Source organism: Nicotiana attenuata, unplaced genomic scaffold, assembly GCF_001879085.1.
Source record: "Nicotiana attenuata strain UT unplaced genomic scaffold, NIATTr2, whole genome shotgun sequence".
Classification (NCBI taxonomy): domain Eukaryota; kingdom Viridiplantae; phylum Streptophyta; class Magnoliopsida; order Solanales; family Solanaceae; genus Nicotiana; species Nicotiana attenuata.
Genome location: NW_017670381.1, coordinates 88225 through 104499, shown reverse-complemented (window position 1 = coordinate 104499; position 16275 = coordinate 88225). Strand labels below are relative to the sequence as shown.

General features: G+C 38.8%; 2 protein-coding genes across 3 annotated transcripts; one reads left to right on the top strand and one right to left on the bottom strand.

Annotated features, from left to right (window-relative positions):
- Positions 1-254: 254 nt before the first annotated feature.
- LOC109238635 (syntaxin-52-like) lies at positions 255-6915 on the bottom strand. 2 transcript variants are annotated; one of them, XM_019405118.1, is made up of 7 exons: positions 6719-6915; positions 6416-6466; positions 4043-4263; positions 3076-3281; positions 2886-2986; positions 2713-2757; positions 255-613 (listed from the first exon to the last, which is right to left on the bottom strand). In XM_019405118.1, the coding sequence occupies exons 2-7, from the start codon at positions 6461-6463 to the stop codon at positions 482-484; spliced, it is 753 nt and encodes a 250-aa protein (XP_019260663.1). In that variant the 5' UTR covers positions 6464-6466; positions 6719-6915; the 3' UTR covers positions 255-481. The 2 variants fall into 2 exon arrangements, with proteins under 2 accessions (XP_019260663.1, XP_019260664.1); XM_019405119.1 differs by lacking the exon at positions 6416-6466 and having other exon boundaries at positions 6719-6914.
- A 2778-nt stretch (positions 6916-9693) lies between these two features.
- Positions 9694-11039, top strand: LOC109238631. The gene is made up of 2 exons (XM_019405115.1): positions 9694-10366; positions 10606-11039. The coding sequence occupies exons 1-2, from the start codon at positions 9694-9696 to the stop codon at positions 11037-11039; spliced, it is 1107 nt and encodes a 368-aa protein (XP_019260660.1).
- Positions 11040-16275: the final 5236 nt, after the last annotated feature.

The following is a 16275-nucleotide window of genomic DNA, read 5'->3' as shown; positions in this document are numbered from 1 at the left end:
CCTCATGTGGTCGCAATTAAAATCCGAAACGGTCATTTTTTAGCCAAATCTGGACCCATAACTGCAAAGTTTTAAGACTCTATACATTCAATCCATGAGTCAATCAACACCTCAACTTAAAGGATCAATAGGTTAAAAATTCGTGGAAGAACAGTACAGACAATGTGATTTCTAATACAAAGTTCCACACAAATTTGATTATGATTCATGTGATTGAAATATTAACATTTGCTCCTCACAAAGAAGAAAGAATTGCTGCATAATTTAAGACATCCCTTAGAAAAACGAGGCAAACAAGCTTTAACAATTTTTCAAGTTTGAAAACATGCAAAGTAGAACATGAGCTTAGAATATGTCGTCAATACAGAAAAGTCAATTATCACTATCATGGAACATATCAAATCACCCAAGCAATGCATGAAAAGAGAAGCAGAGGGACATAGTTCTTTTGCATTTACAGTTTACCTTTTTTTCCACCCATTTACAAATACTTTATCAACATATATATAACTGCAACAAGTAGTACAATCCCAATCACCGATAAAAGCATGCACATGCAAGAGCAACCACCCTTTGTGCGTTTGTTCAAAACTGCAAGCTTCCTCCCAACTAGCTGTTTAATTATCAGCAACAACAAGAGGGAACAGTAAGTTAAATGTGAACAGAGAATTATCACCAAGACAGTATTGTAGAAGTAAAAGATAAAGGAAAGAACACCTTGCCCGAGACACATTCAATGTCCTCCAACTCGCACAGGTGTGCATAAAAGCGGAAAACTGAAATCTTTCATCAATATTACCAAGATTCATAAGATATAACAGCTTTGTTAACATGCATCGAGGTCTCTTATATTCTCCTAAGAGCCCAGAGCTGGAAGTTCTTTGACCATGAATATTATGTTTAATATTTTTTGTCTGATTGCAAGTTCATAAGTATCAAAATAATATTACATTTTCTTTTCTTGTGTTCTCTTTGTTTTCTTTGCCACCCAAAGCTCCTAGACAACATGCTTTAATATCAAATGTGGACGGATCTAAAGCTTCTGGATAAGATTGTGGATTCGAGTAACTCTGTAATTTGCAAACTTTCCTAATTTCCAAAGATGATGGCATTTCACCTTTCTTCATCAATCATGCACATTTTTTTGAGACTATATAGCTATATTTGCACATCAAACAAAATAGATCATGCATAGAAGTAGTTTATTTCACAGTGGACAATTATAAGCTCAAAAATTCTAGAAACTTCACCATGTCTATGAGTATCTGTGGTGCACAACACTATGTTTAGTAAAAATAGTTAGTTTGTCCTTCCTCATCCATGTGTACTCCAGGAAATTGTCACATGCCCCTCTTCTTCCTTTTTTCTTTGGTGCGGTAAAGCATTAGGTTTATACATGAAGATTGAATAAACGCTTAAAAGGAATAATCAGCTTGCTTATAGCCTGTTTGGCCAAGCTTCTTTTTAGCTAAAAGTGCTTTTTTTTGTCCAAAAGTGCTTTTTTCTAAAGTTAAGGTGTTTGGCCAAGCTTTTAGAAGGAAAAAAATGTTTTTGAGTAAAAGCACAAACAGTTTTCGAGAAGCAGAAAAAGTAGCTTTTTCCCAAAAGCACTTTTTTTGAAAAGCACTTTTGAGAAATATACACTTAGAAGCACTTTTTAAAAAGCTTGGTCAAAACTAATTGCTGCTCAAGAATGCCTTTTAAATTAATTAGCCAAACACAAACTACTTCTCACCAAAAGTACTTTTTTGAAAAGCACTTTTGAGAGAAACACTTTACAAAATAAGCTGATTTTAGAAGCTTGGCCAAACATGCTAGCCTCATCGCTTGATTCCATACATATGGTGCATAGCCTGGAACATATTTGGAATTGAACAGTTGATGACAAGAATGGTTAAAAAGATGCTACAGAGGTTGAAGTCAAAGAGCTGGAGGCAGAGGAGTGTCCCTATTAGTGTCACAATCCTATTTTTTGTTTCTGGATTACATGTTCGTAAATAATCATGTTAAATGCTGACCAAAAAATCACGTTAAAACACTTTGTATGTGGAGATTTCCCATCAAACCGATAAACTGTTACCTCAATAAAAAGGATGAATTTTGCTTAGAGCATTCAGCGCCAATCCAACCCCCACCCACAAAAACCGACAGTAAAAAACTTGTTTTCTAGGGTCATAAGCCACACATATTTAACAATTATCAATGTCATCAAAAGGGACGCATTAACTCTGCCTATGTACAAAGCATAGCCTTCCCTGTATAAATGAGGCAGGCTGCAGTAAGTTCATGGCTAGAGTAACAAAAAGTTAAATTATGAAGAATTAAGAATGGGGATTCATATAGCGAAAGGACCCAAATGGTATTGACTTCAACACTCGAACTCACTTGCATCAGTTCTTCAAAATCAACGAATGACCAAAAGCCAAGAAGAAAAGGATGTTGTGGGGGTGTAATAACTTAATTTAAAATTATTCCACATGTATCATATACGAACTCAACATGGAATAGCTTTTTTTCTTTTCTCCAACTAAACGTGACATGATTACTTATCCCCAATGATGGACCTCCCTAGAATATTTTCGTGAAAGCTGAAAGATGTTTGTAGACTCTTAGTGAAGTTATGAAGTGCAATACCAGAAAAATTAGTACCAATGTTAACAACCAACAATATCAGGTTTGCATGAGTTGTTTCAAAAGCGACAAAGTTGTCACCTGAAGTCTTGAGTCAGTAACATCAACATGTTCATCCAGGTCATCCTGCATTGAGTGAGACAACGAAAGCAAGATGAAGTCAATATCCAACTTCAATAGTAGAAAAGCCATATTTCACAGGGAAATATCTGTAGAGGTAGTTCAGTAGGAACCAGCAAAATATAAACTCATACAATGAGTCTTGTTTGCAAGCCTAGCTCCTCATTAACAGCCAATGCTATATGTTTGGTGCTTATCACAGTCTCCTCTAATTTCTCAAGCCCCTCGTCTTGTTCTGCATTAATAATAAAGCCAACATATAACATACAAATGAAACAGAAAAGCCAATAGCAAGAGAAGTTTTCAAAGTATATAAAAACTTGCCCTTCATAATTTGCCTTTGAAGACCAACAACACCATAATTATCAAGGCCTGTAGTTCTGCTAATAGCATCTGCTGCCTTTGTTTCTGGTCCAAGCAAGCTGTCCCTATTGGCAAAGTTCGACATATTCAATGTGGAGGCCATTTGGGTTGCTTTTGATTTTAAATTTGCAAGCATATCCTTCCGACGATTCATCTCTTTCTCTGTCCTGCACACAAAGACGAAAAAGGCTTAACAAATCTATATAGAAGCGACATATAAAGAGTAATGGCTATTAGGCCCACTGTTGTCAAAAGCTCGTTTGAGGCGCGCTTAAGCCCTGAAGCTCAAAAAAGCTCAGGGAATGCGCTTGTGTGCTTCATTGCCTATAAGTTCTACCTTGAATAAAGTGGTACAAAGCAAAAAATATGATTGGCAAAAAGATATATTAATTGTTTCCGAAATCATTATGAATGAAATTGTCACTTGTTTCTTGCATTACATATTTTTATTTTATTTCTTCACTGCGCCTTTTTTGAGATGGATTTTCTTCACTGCGCCTTCTTTAACTAAAACCCACACTTTAATTGTGTTTTGCGCTTAAAGTGCTGATAGACTTGGAATGCTTTTTAATGCTTTTCGCCTTTGACGACACTGATTAGGCCAACTTGTTCAACGAGATATATGGATAGACAACTGCTACAAATTCCTGTAAAGCTTGCCCCCCTCCCCCCTCAAGATTTGAAAGGATACTATTTCCCAAGTACAAAAGTAAAAGTTCTGCAAACTAACACAAGTTACACAACTAAGACTCTGGACATCGTTAAATATTAACAGTGACTACAAAAGAGAGCCTCGGGTTATGGAAATACTTTCTCTACTATAATCCTCCATGTGGACAATTCACCAACAACTTATGGATTAAACTACAAGAATTTGATACATTCAAACAGCATTATGCAATAGAAGACTCAGATTAAGAAAACTCACAAATGTTGCTTTCCGGGAAGCTTAGAGTCAATAGACTGTAAGCTATCAAGCCTAGTTCCTAATATTGTGATCTTCCTCCTTATTGAAGATGAATGACGCTGTGCTTCTGGGCCTGTTGCGGGCAATGAAGTTCTTTCAGATATCATGTTACCGGTGTCATCTGTGAGTTTTACTGCTTCATTATATTCCCTGATCCACGAGTCCCCAGAAGAAGCCATTCCCTGAAGAGACAAACGATGAATAAGGGAACGTCCATGTCAGCAAACCCTCCCTCCCCTAAAAAGAAAAAATTACAACTTCCTGTCCCCTTTTTCTGCCCATTGACACTGATTTGACTAATCAAAAAACACTGCAATGGAACTGCAAGAAGACCTCATCATATGACATGCACCTTCCTTACCATCACTCGATAAGCTTTGCCAATTGCCACAACAACAACCGGGAAAAAGAAAAGCATGGCAAAACAAAGGGCGAGGAACCATGTTTAAGTAAATCCAAAAACCTTAGGGTGTGTTTGGTATAAGGATAATATTTTCCAGAAAATGTTTTTCACTTTGCCCACGTTTGGTTGGTTTAAATGTTTTGGAAACATTTTCCTCGTGAACTCATTTTCTTCCAATAGAAGGAAAATGTTTTCCTAAGATAAGTGAAAACATTTTCTAAAACTCTTTTTCAGCTTTCCCCATCCCCACCAACCTCCACCACCCCACTCCCACCCCCTACTCCCCACCCTCACCACCCCAAACCCCCAAACCCCAACTCCCCAACACCCCAACCCCACACCCACCCCCTTTACCATTTCGTCTCTCATAGCGTTTGGCTAAGTTATACATTTTTTAAATAAAAAAAAATTCTACTCACTAACAAAACACTAGAAAATATTTTCTGGAAAAAAAATTCCACTCACCGACCAAAAATGGGAAAATAAGTGATAAAACTACTCATTTTTCAAGAAAATATTTTCCTTCATACCAAATACACCTTTAATGCCTTATATTTTTTCCAAATATTTTCCTTCATACCAAATACACCTTTAATGCACCACTATCCACCTTTAGTTTAGAAGCCATAAAGAAACTAGAGGAACATTCTGGACTGGAACTTGGCATTTGTTTCACCAAACATGTCATTTGTGGTTCTCTACAAAAGTACGTAAAAGCTTAACTCCTTCCCAACTCTCCACAATGAACAATCAACAAAGCACCAGAAAGAAGATATTGGAGAAAGAAATCAGAATAAAAAGACTAAATCTTCCATATAACCTTCGACCAAGAAACAATCTAGCACTTTATTCATATTGAAGAAACAATCGACAAGAACAGAGAGAAGATGGAGAGGTGAAACAATCAGAGTGACAAGCCTAAATTGCCTATACAACCATTGACCAAGAAACATCTAGCACTTAATTGATCTTGAAGAATGGACGCATCTTTACTAGCTTCGTAATGATCCTAGAGCCGGCTAGAGGCAAGCAGAGAATTCAACTAAAGAAGATAAAAGGATAAAAGAAGAAACCCATAAACCAGCAGCAACAATTGCATTAGCAAGTGAATTGTTGTCAAAGGCGTAAAGGTTTAAAAGCGCTTCAGGTCTATTGGGGCTTTAAGCGCAAAGAACAGTTAAAGTGTGGCTTTAGTAAAAAAGACGCAAAGAAAACATAAAAATATATATGTAACGCAAAAAAAGAGTAACAACTTCATTCATAATGTTTTCCTCAACAATTAATATATCTTTTTGTCAATTATATTTAATGTTTAGTGCCGCTCCATTCAAGATTAGAACGCATGGGCAATAAGGTGCATGCCTTAGTGCTTTGCCTACACTGAAGCGCACCTTAGGCGAGGCGAAGTGCCCTCCCTAAGCATTTTTGAGCTTCAGGGGTTAAGCACGCCTTAAATGAGCCTTTGACAACATAGTTTGCAGCTAGAAAGTAGCAGGTGCAATAGCAACCAACCCACTATCAAGAACAACAAAATCTTCAACTACAACTTACAGAAAAATAAAGAATAACACCAGTTATTTTAGACATCCTAAACATAACTGAAATTAAGTGATAGGAATATGTGTATGTCAATCAGCTATTGCGTTGAAGTTAATGTACAGCTTGCTTCCAGAGATAAGCTAATTGCTAATTTTCTTCTTCTTTTGCCAACCGTGGTGTCAAGACTTGCTTGTACCGAGTACCTACTACCTCCAACCGGCACAGGTACCGGATAACTCTGTCACCAAGGCATAAGCAGATATGAAGAAATCACCTATGTTTTTTTTGCCTACGCTGGGATTTAAGTGCTAATTTTCCCTTCCAGAAGTATAAAATTGGGCTACAAAACATGCTAAATGGCAGTCAAAGCAGCAACAACTATATCAAACAACCTGTAATTCCAAGTCCACAACAGAGCCTGTGCCTCGTACCATCAACATATACTACAAGAGAACCACGAAATTAAGAAATTTAATTCTTAAATTACAACAGCAAAGAGAGAAATGACAAGTAGAATGCTAAATAATTGAGTTTAAACACCAGGAACACCGCTGAATTGCGGGTGATTAAATGCCACTCGAGTTAATTAAGTTTAATAATCAAGAACCCATTAGGAACAGTCCAATTAGGGAGAAAAAATATCAGGATCATCAATACATGCGTATGTAATATGTGAAAGGCAGAAAAGATGTTACCGTTTATTGGTGGAACTGAAATTAATGGTGAGGTGAGAGAATTTACAGAGGCTGAATGACTTTTTGAAGAAGGAATCAGCCTACTTTCCGGCAATGTTTGTCGAGCTTTATTGTCGTCGTCGTCGTCACGCCCACTCGGACAATGATAACTTTAGAATTTCTCATTGTGAAGCGACTCTTTTGACTTTTTTGTTTACGATTTTTCCTTTTTCTCTTTTTAAAAAAGAAAATATGTCTGTGCCCCTCTGGTGAGTTTTTGGCAGAAAACATCCCTTATCTATACCTTAAACTTAAACTGGATCCTTAGACTATCACATTGAACAAAGAACATCCTCCAAGTAATTAAAGCGTAACAAAAAAAATCATTCCCTTAGGGCTGTGTTGAAAAATTAACAGAGGTACCCATCACGTGCAATTCACGTGAGTTACACATTTACAATTATCTTCTCTCTTCCCTAAGAAACGAAGATATGATGAGCTTTCCCGTGGACAAAAACATCTACAGGACTGCAATGGCGTTAGAAGGCAAAGAATGAATATATGGAGTAATAATTTTTGTCGAATATTATACAAAAAATGCTGCATTTTATTTTATTCTAGTTTCATCTCAACCTTGCTAAGTTCTCCACTATGCCACAAATAGTTGAGCAATTTGTAGCCTGCAGGTCACCATTTCGCAGATGACATGATTAAAAGTTATGAATTTTTCCTAGAACGTCAAAAGATTTTTGTTCCTCTTTCAAACAATACACTATATAGAAATTATATTTTGTTTGTGAACCATGTACATAACCGATGAGAGACAAATTCGGTCAAGCTTCTTGGAGGTCAAAAGTACTTTTTACTTCCAAATGTTGGGTCTTGTATCTACCTCATCGATTTAAAGAATGCTCAAATTAAGACTTTTGAAACATCTAAGAAAATTCAGGAAAAAACCAAGCCAACTCAATAATAAGAATCTATGCCAATAACTGAACGAGGTTCAGCGAAAATCCATAACAGTTCATCCCTCAAACCACTGAAGAAGCACAGTAAAATCACTGGGTAATCTTAGTCCTGTTTGTTCGTTGTTTTCTACTTTGTATGTGGAGGTTATTATTCAAGGTTTGAGTGAGTTTGGTGTTTTTAATTTTGTTATTTCAATTGCTCACATACAAATGTTGATAACTCGTAATACTTGTTTAGAAAAGAGCCAGTTTCTTTGTTTCTTCTAGCTTTTAATTTGTTTGTTCTCTCAAGAAATAGAGAAGACAATGTGGGTCTCTAATTTGGAGAACTTTAATGGCAAGTCGCAGGTGTTGCACATGTCGGTTGGGTCTGTTAATTTTTTAACTGCCACCTAACGGAGAGATGAATCTTGATAATTATTGGATACTTGAAGGATGTTTTTTGTCAATGTCGTAGTTTAAGGATGTAGTGCAGATTTGAATTATAGTTTAAGGATGTTTTTGGCCATAAACGCGGAAGGGTTGGGTTCCACTTGCAAATTGCAGCGGAATATGCACGGCGCTAATTGTAATGAATCCTCTAAGGGTATGTTTAGAAAGTTACATGGTAAATGAAATTGGTGTAATTACTAACAGCCTAGTAATTGTATGGGTCAAACTCCGGCTTAGGAAATCAGGCGTGAGAAGATCGTTATGTGAGAAGACTGTGTTTCGATTTGGGCGGCCAGGCCGAGGTCGAGCAGCGAAGAATAGGAACAACGGCTAGTGTAGTCTTGGGACTAGCGATAGGAATATTCTCTTTGTTGTACTTTTTTAGGATTTTTAGAGATCATCCCATATAAATAGAAAAGGGGAGAGAGGGAAAGGGGCACGTGAGATTCGTTCTGGGGAAAAAAAATTGTAAGAAGTTGACTCTTGAGAGAAAATACAAAGTTTACCTTTCCACAGTGATTGATTTTATTATTGTTCCTTTCCACTCACACGATCCAAGAAAGTCTTGTTCATTTTCTTACTTACTGCCATATTTCGTTGTTAGAAGGATGTATCTTCCACATCATTTGATATTTGGATGAATTGTTCTTCCTATTTACATTTACTACCACTTTCCATATTGATTGCTCATCACTCATCCTTCATTTATTCTCCCAAGCATGCATTTAATGATTTGATAACCGACCCCGGGCATTAAGTAGACGGTATCATTTAAATACTTAGCTAGATCTAGGAATTATTATGTTTGACTAGGATTCACCTCCGCCTTAGTTATCTTTTAATTAGTTTAACAAAAAGTGTTATACTTTTTGGTCAAACAATTTGGCGCCGTCTGTTGGGAGTTTCTAGTCAAAATCATAGTCTTTCTAGATCTGCAAAAACACGCCAATAGCAAAATACAAAACTTTCTTTCCCCTACTTGCATAATATAACATGGCAGGAAATAGAGAAGAAAGACTAAAAGCAGTGGCAGGCCTTACTACTAATCTCATAAACACCATCAATGAAATTCACGGAGAAGACGAGGAGAACGTGACACCAAGCGCCTCACCCAAGCAAAGTGATTCACCCTCCGCCCCCCCCCCCCCCACCTTATGGCAGCGTTATCGCTTCTCATGGAAAGGGAGCCTCTACGTCCACTATGGAAGAAGCACCGCCAGCAGTAAAAAGCTAGAAGCATGGCTAACGAGTACACTGAACAGTATACTCGACAAACCCGCTTAGAGGGTGAGCAGAGAGGGTGTGTGAGTCGACATCGCCACAACAACCAATGAGCAATATACCCAGCCTCCCTCGACAGGTATCACTCATTCTGTTAATGATGCAGGTAACGACGCCCTCACTGCCATCCTTAGAAAAATGGAGGAGATGGAGAACGAGAACAAAGCATTCTGCAACCAAATGAGAGAGCATCAATAAAGGGTAGATAAGATACCGGGCGCCCCAAAACTCCTAACAAAGCGGGAAACCAGCCGGTTTGTGAAACAACCGTATAGCGACGAGGCCGTACCACATACTATACCAAAAACTTTTAAAATGCCGCCATACTTGAAAATATATGACGGTGCAATGGACCCGGAGGATCATGTGACCCACTATGTCACTGCAGTGAAAGGCAACGATCTTGCAAAAGAACAAGTATCTTCCATATTGCTGAAGAAGTTTAGAGAGACCCTAACTGGCGGAGCCCTGACTTGGTACTCGCAATTACCTGCACGCTCCATAGAAACGTTCGAGGAAATGGCCGACAAGTTCGTCATCGCCCATGTCGGGGCCGAGAAAGCGCAGGCAAGGGTGAATGACATATTCGCCATTAAGCAATCACCTGGCGAAGGACTCAGGGACTTCCTCGCTCGGTTCAACCGTGTAAGAATGACTCTTCCGAATGTATCTAAAGGAATGGCGGTGGCCGCTTTCCAGAATGGGCTGAGGAGAAGTGGGCCGCAGGTGACCAAAAAGTTTCTAGGTCGACTCATGAAATACCATCCAACCACTTGGGACGAGATACACAATGCCTACTGTGTCGAGGTAACAGCTGATGAGGATGATCTCAACGGGCCTACTCAACGCCTCACCTCGGTCCAAATGGAGTCTAGGATAGACCGAAGAAACTTCGGCAGAAGAGATCTAGCAGGGTCACGGCCTAATCGAATAAGACATCAGCCTTACGTCAGAGGCACTCTCATGTCGCCTCCACGTCACGACGAAGGTCCATCCAGGCCGTGAACGGGAATCCACCGAAATGAAAGAGGTATGCCCCCTTTATTATTAGCTCACAATTTTTGTGTCTCCCCCTCAGAAATAGTCTACGCATTGGAAAAGCTCGGCCAAAAGGTAAAATGGCCACAGAAGATGAAGTCCGACCCAAGCACCAGAAAGTCAAACACCTTCTACGAATTCCACTAGGAACGGGGTCACAAGATCAAGGACTGCATCACCCTTAAACAGGAGGTCGTGAACATGCTTCACCAAGGGCACCTGAAAGAGTTGATGAGCGATCGAGGGAGGGCCAACTTCGCCTGAGGGCGAGAACAACATCAGGGGCCGCCCAAACCATCTTCCCAGTTCGGACCATTCAAATGATCATCGTAGGAGGCGACGACGCATCCATCAACAGCGTGAAGTTCACCACCACTCACAAGCTCAAGCGGTCAATCACCCACGAATGGTATAACGAACTCTTAGAAAGTATCATCTTCGATAAGTCGGATACCCACGGTTTGGTCTTTCCTCACTATGACGCCCTTGTCATTACTTTACGTGTTTTTGATATTGATGTAAGACGTATCATGGTCGATGATGGAAGTGGTGCGTGCATCATCCATCCTCGAGTTCTCACCCAAATGGAGCTCGAGGACAAGTGCCACGTCGCATCACGCTAACAGGTTTTAACAATGCAGTTGAGCAGACATCTGGAAAAATCACGCTGCTCGGGCGGCGTCACCTTGGAGACCACGTTGCACATCATGGACCAGGATACGACGTACAACGCCATCATAGGCCGACCATGAATACACGCCATGAAAGTCGTCCCCTCCAGCTTGTACCAATTCATTAATTTTCCCACCCTCTAGGGAGTATTCTGCACCCGGGGAGAGCAATGCACGGCCCGAGAATGCTACCGCATCGCCCCTGACTGCAAGTACACCCAACAGTTGAAAGGAAATGCCGAGGAAGCATAGCAATTAACGAAGTCGGGGTCGGATAGCGATGAAAAGAAAGATGCCATCAGCGACCCTGAAATCATAGAAGCCAAGGGGTCGACCGTAAAGGACCTCGACCCCGTCCAACTAGATGACGACAACCACAGCAAGAAAGCTTTCATCGGCCATAAACTCCAAGATCCAGGTAAATTTCATCAATTCTTAAAAAATAACGTAGACCTATTTGTTTTTTCCCATGCGGACATGCCAGGTATCCTAAAGGAGATTGCAACTCACAAGCTGAACGTCGACCCACTTTACCCCCCAGTAAGGCAAATCAGACGAAAGTTCAACTCTGCAATAAATGACGCAGTTCGTGAAGAGGTCGAGAAATTGTTGGCGAACGGTTCTATCAGAGAATCGAAGTACCCTCAGTGGGTCTCCAAAGTAGTCATGGTGAAAAAGAAGAACGGTAAGTGGAGAATGTGCGTGGACTTTATATATCTGAACAAAGCCTGCCCAAAAGACCCGTTCCTGCTGCCCCACATCGACCAACTCATCGACGCCACAGCCGGGCACGAACTGCTCAATTTCTTGGATGCCTAATTGGGCTACAACCAAATCCTCATGGAGGAGGAGGACCAGGAAAAAAACCACTTTCATCACCCATCAGGGGACGTACTGCTATAGAGTGATGTCGTTCGGGTTAAAAAATGCGGGGGCAACATACTAGAGGCTGGTGACCAAAATGTTCAAAGATCAACTTGGCAAGACCATGGAAGTATATATAGAAAATATGTTGGTCAAGTCAAAGAGAAAGGAAGACCATATCGACCACCTGAGGGAAGCCTTCTGTTACACCCCATGTTTTCGTACTTAAGAGTACGTCGTAAGTCAATTGATGTAAGCTCAGAAATGAAATCATCTTTGAAAAAAATTTATAAAGTAAGTTAATCATGTTACCGTGGAAGTTAATAATATTTAAGATCATGAATAACAAGTACCAATATGGTTGGAAGGCTTAGAAGCTAAACGAATTGAAGAAGATAAGTTTTGTCGAAAGTCGACAAGTTTGGTGTTACACCCTGTGCGTTCTAAGGTGACGTATAATGAATATGAGACTTGTTAATCATGATTGAATGAGTGTAAATTAATAATATTACTATATATGATGTTTGGACATAAAATATAAAGTTTGGGAAAAATTGGACTTAACTTATGAAAAAATCGAGTTAAGATTTGCCTTGTAACGAGCCGTTTTGAGAAATTAAATTCGTAAGCTTTATGATGTCATTTTGGGACATATATCATAGCAAAACGAAGATCTTGGAACCTAGTTTCCAACGGTCCAAACCATTTATTCATACGATATCGGGGTAGAGAAATATGTATTTTTAAAGTAAGGGTCACAAGTCACGTTGCCGCACTTCGGAGAAACTGGCAGGTTTATAGGCCAAGTTGCGACGCAGTTTTCTCCCAATATATTGAGAGTTACATGGAGATATTTATATGGAATTAAATCTCTATGTGTCTAGTTTCCAACTGCAAACTGTTTGTCAATACAATATCGGAGTAGAGAGATACAAAAGTGGTACTGCTCAAGCTGTCAAGCAGGCATCTTACCCACCTGCTTGGAGAATTGAGGCGGTGGGCTTATAAGTTGTTTTTATCCATTATATTTTGTCAATATCCAGAGATCAATTACTGCAAAACACTCTCAAACTCTAAAAGAAATTGTCCAAGGTTCCAAGAACTAAACTCAAGAGAAATCAACTCAAATCCTCATCAAAGGTGTTAAAGACTACAAGAGAATACTTCTATGATGTTGTGGTGTGATTGAGGGCTATTGTGAGCTAAGTTGGGATGGGGTTTCGAGTTGTAGCTGTTGTCCAAGGTATGTATAGCATATTCTTGATTGTGCCTAAGTTTAATCTTGTGTTTGTTGTGTTGTTTGAGTGAAAAACCATAAGATTCACTTGAAGGAACATGGGATACGGTTGTCTTTTTAGTTGGACTGTTTTGTGGTTAAAAATATGATTTGTGGTGGCTGAAAATTGTGAGAAATAATTTGATAATGTTGTGGCTGCTATTGTTAAGATTTCCTAGGTGTTAATTAAGTTGATTGAAGAAGAAAAGATGAAAAACAAGTGATTGACGATAAAAATTAAGGTGCTAGATGTATGGGGCTATTTTGGAAGGCATTTTGTGGAGGTTTTAAACTAGAAATAATATGGTACATATAAGTATGATGCTCCGAAGGTTATAAACTAATTTATGGAATAAGAGTTGGATTCAATTTATATCTTGTTATGAGCAAAAGAAACGAGCTTGCCGCTCAATATGATTGTAAAGATAATCGGAGAAACTCATATTGGATTATACTGTTGTTGTTGTTGGTGTTGATTATAGTTGTTGTTGTCGGGTTGTTGATGACCCTTAGTGGTCTTTGGGATGTATTAAAAATAGGGGAGTTGCTGCTCGATTTTCCTTAAGTCATGCGACTAGCCAAATACGATGGTACGACATTATATGTTAACGACAATATCATTTCACTTGTTGTAGATGCAAGAAGTTGTGCTGAGCTTGGTTGAGTAATAAGGAGGAGATCATATAGGTATTTTAAGGCTATCCCTTCTTTATTTTTGGCATGATCTATACAACACAAACGAAACGAGCAAATGCACAATTTCTATAAATGACTCTATTCGTAGAAATACTAGAGATGCCTTTGTTCTTGATTCCCTATATGTCTTATTATTCTATCGTCTGTTCATGGGTCTCAGAAAATACGTAAATTGATAAAGTTTATTTCATGATGTTAACCAGAGGCATAATGGTCTTATGACGTGCCAAGAGATTTTATTAACGTATTTCATATGCATTTCATGCATTCATACATGCACATTGACCCATGACCAGATGGCGTTATATACGCGTACATATATATATATATATATATATGGGAAAGGTTATGGCGTTATATCCGCGCCACCACCTAATCAGCTGGTATACGTTGATGATTTTGCCCACAGTGGCCGAGATGATATGATGGGATGCCCTCAGAGGCTTGATGATATTATGAACACATGTATCTATGCACGACATGACATTCATACGCATATGCATGACACTATAAGTATTTCATGATTTACAGAGTTATCCACACTTACAGGTTGAGTCACTTACTCTATATTTCTTCCATGTCTTTTATGTACTTATTTATGTGCCTTAAATACTCAGTACATTATTCATACTGACGTCCCTCCTGCCCGGGGATGCTGCGTTTTATGCCCGCAGTTCCTGATAGACAGGTCGAGAGTCCTCCAAGTAGGCTATCAGCTCAACGGAAGATATTGGTGCGCTCCATTTGCTCCGGAGTTGCTTGTTTGGTCAGTATGATTTAGACGCGTATTGTTTGGTATGGTGGAGCCCTGTCCCGACCTTTATGATAAATATGTACTCTTAGAGGCTTGTAGACAGATGCCATGTATACGAATACTTGTATGGCCTTGTCGTCCTATGTTTCGAGTGTTAATACCCAATTTTTCCCTATATATTTTTAATATGAAAAACACATTCAAAATAGCATATATGCATACATAAGCATGTCCAAGTGTTTTACTATTTTTTCCATAATTTTTAAAGGCTTAAATTAACTTATTTTCCCCTTTTTATCCATAAAATTCCCAATAATTATTTCCAAGATGATTATCTTGAGAATTCTTCTATTTGATTTTTATATTTATGCCAAAATATGGCTAAGGTAAATTTTACATATTTTTACAATTATATTTAGTATTTTTTAAAGCTAAATTGCACATAATTGCAATATTAGCCATTTTAAGGTTTAATTATGTTTTATACTCATAAAATTGGATCCTAAATTTTAAAATTGTTAATTATGTATTATAAAACACTTTAGTACTTTAAATTTATTTTTAGAAACTATTTGCTATTTTTTTTATAAATTAAAAAGGGAAAACTGGCTATTTAAATAACAACCCCTTTTGTATTTCAATTATAGCCTAAATCAAACCCCAATTCCCAACCCAATTATACCCACCGGACCAATCCCAAACCAAATTTTATAACCCGACCCACCTACCCACTCTCATCTCGACCGTTGATCTCCCAGATCAACGGTCCTCATTACCCTTACCATTTTAAAACCCAAACGACCCCCTAACCTAAATCATTTCTCACCAGTCCGCCGCCCTTGAATCCCCTCTCCTCTCCAATTCTCTCTGAAACCTAAAGCTAACCCTAGCCGCCACCACCCTAATTCCCTTAAATCCCCACTCAATCCATGGACTCCCATGGCTGTTTGAGCCGTATACCGGTCTCTTATGTCTCATGGTGGCCCGCTTTTGTGATTTCATGGAAAAATCTCGAAGAGATCTGGTCTAGTCCTTGCTCAACTTCTATCCATGTTCTTTTCCCGGCCATCCCTGGCCTTTCGAGTCAGATCCATGGCTTTTCCGGCTAGATCGGTAACTTTTCAAAGTTTTCTTACTTTTTCTTGGTTCTCCGAAACCCTAGCCTTAAAGACCTTCGATTTTCTTTCAGATCTGTCTTAGATCTGTGTATTTCATGAACCTCCTGGTGTTTTCTCAAAGGTTTTTCCGATTTTTCAAAGTGGCTCTTCGTCTTCAAAGATCAGGGTTTTTCTTAACCTCTTTTAAAAGACTTCTCTTCTGATTTTTATTTTTGTCTTATGATTTTACTATGTTTAGACGGTCGCTTATGATTTTTCTTTTACCTGGTTCATCGTGTTGAAAACCCTAAGTGTTTTGGTTCTATCTGGGGTTCTGAAACTGTCTTTGTTTATTCGTTTATATGCCTGTTTTGATTGGGTTCTTTGTGGTTAGATCCTTTTCCTTTGTTTGCCTTGACTGATTCAGAGTCCTTACCATTTTTCTTTTACTCAACTATTGTTAAAACCCTAATTTCCTAAAACTCTTCTCACCTGTTACTG

Bases quoted from the DNA above. Each gene is read 5' to 3' on its own strand.
- LOC109238635 (XM_019405118.1), bottom strand. From the start codon at position 6,463: ATGTTGATGGTACGAGGCACAGGCTCTGTTGTGGACTTGGAATTACAG. The intron at 4,264-6,415 runs GTTGTTTGATAT...TTGTCTCTTCAG, and splicing joins TTGTGGACTTGGAATTACAG to GGAATGGCTTCTTCTGGGGA. The intron at 2,758-2,885 runs GTATGAGTTTAT...CACTCAATGCAG, and splicing joins GCTTGCAAACAAGACTCATT to GATGACCTGGATGAACATGT.
- LOC109238631 (XM_019405115.1), top strand. From the start codon at position 9,694: ATGCCGCCATACTTGAAAATATATGACGGTGCAATGGACCCGGAGGAT. The intron at 10,367-10,605 runs GTCCATCCAGGC...ACCCTTAAACAG, and splicing joins GCCTCCACGTCACGACGAAG to GAGGTCGTGAACATGCTTCA.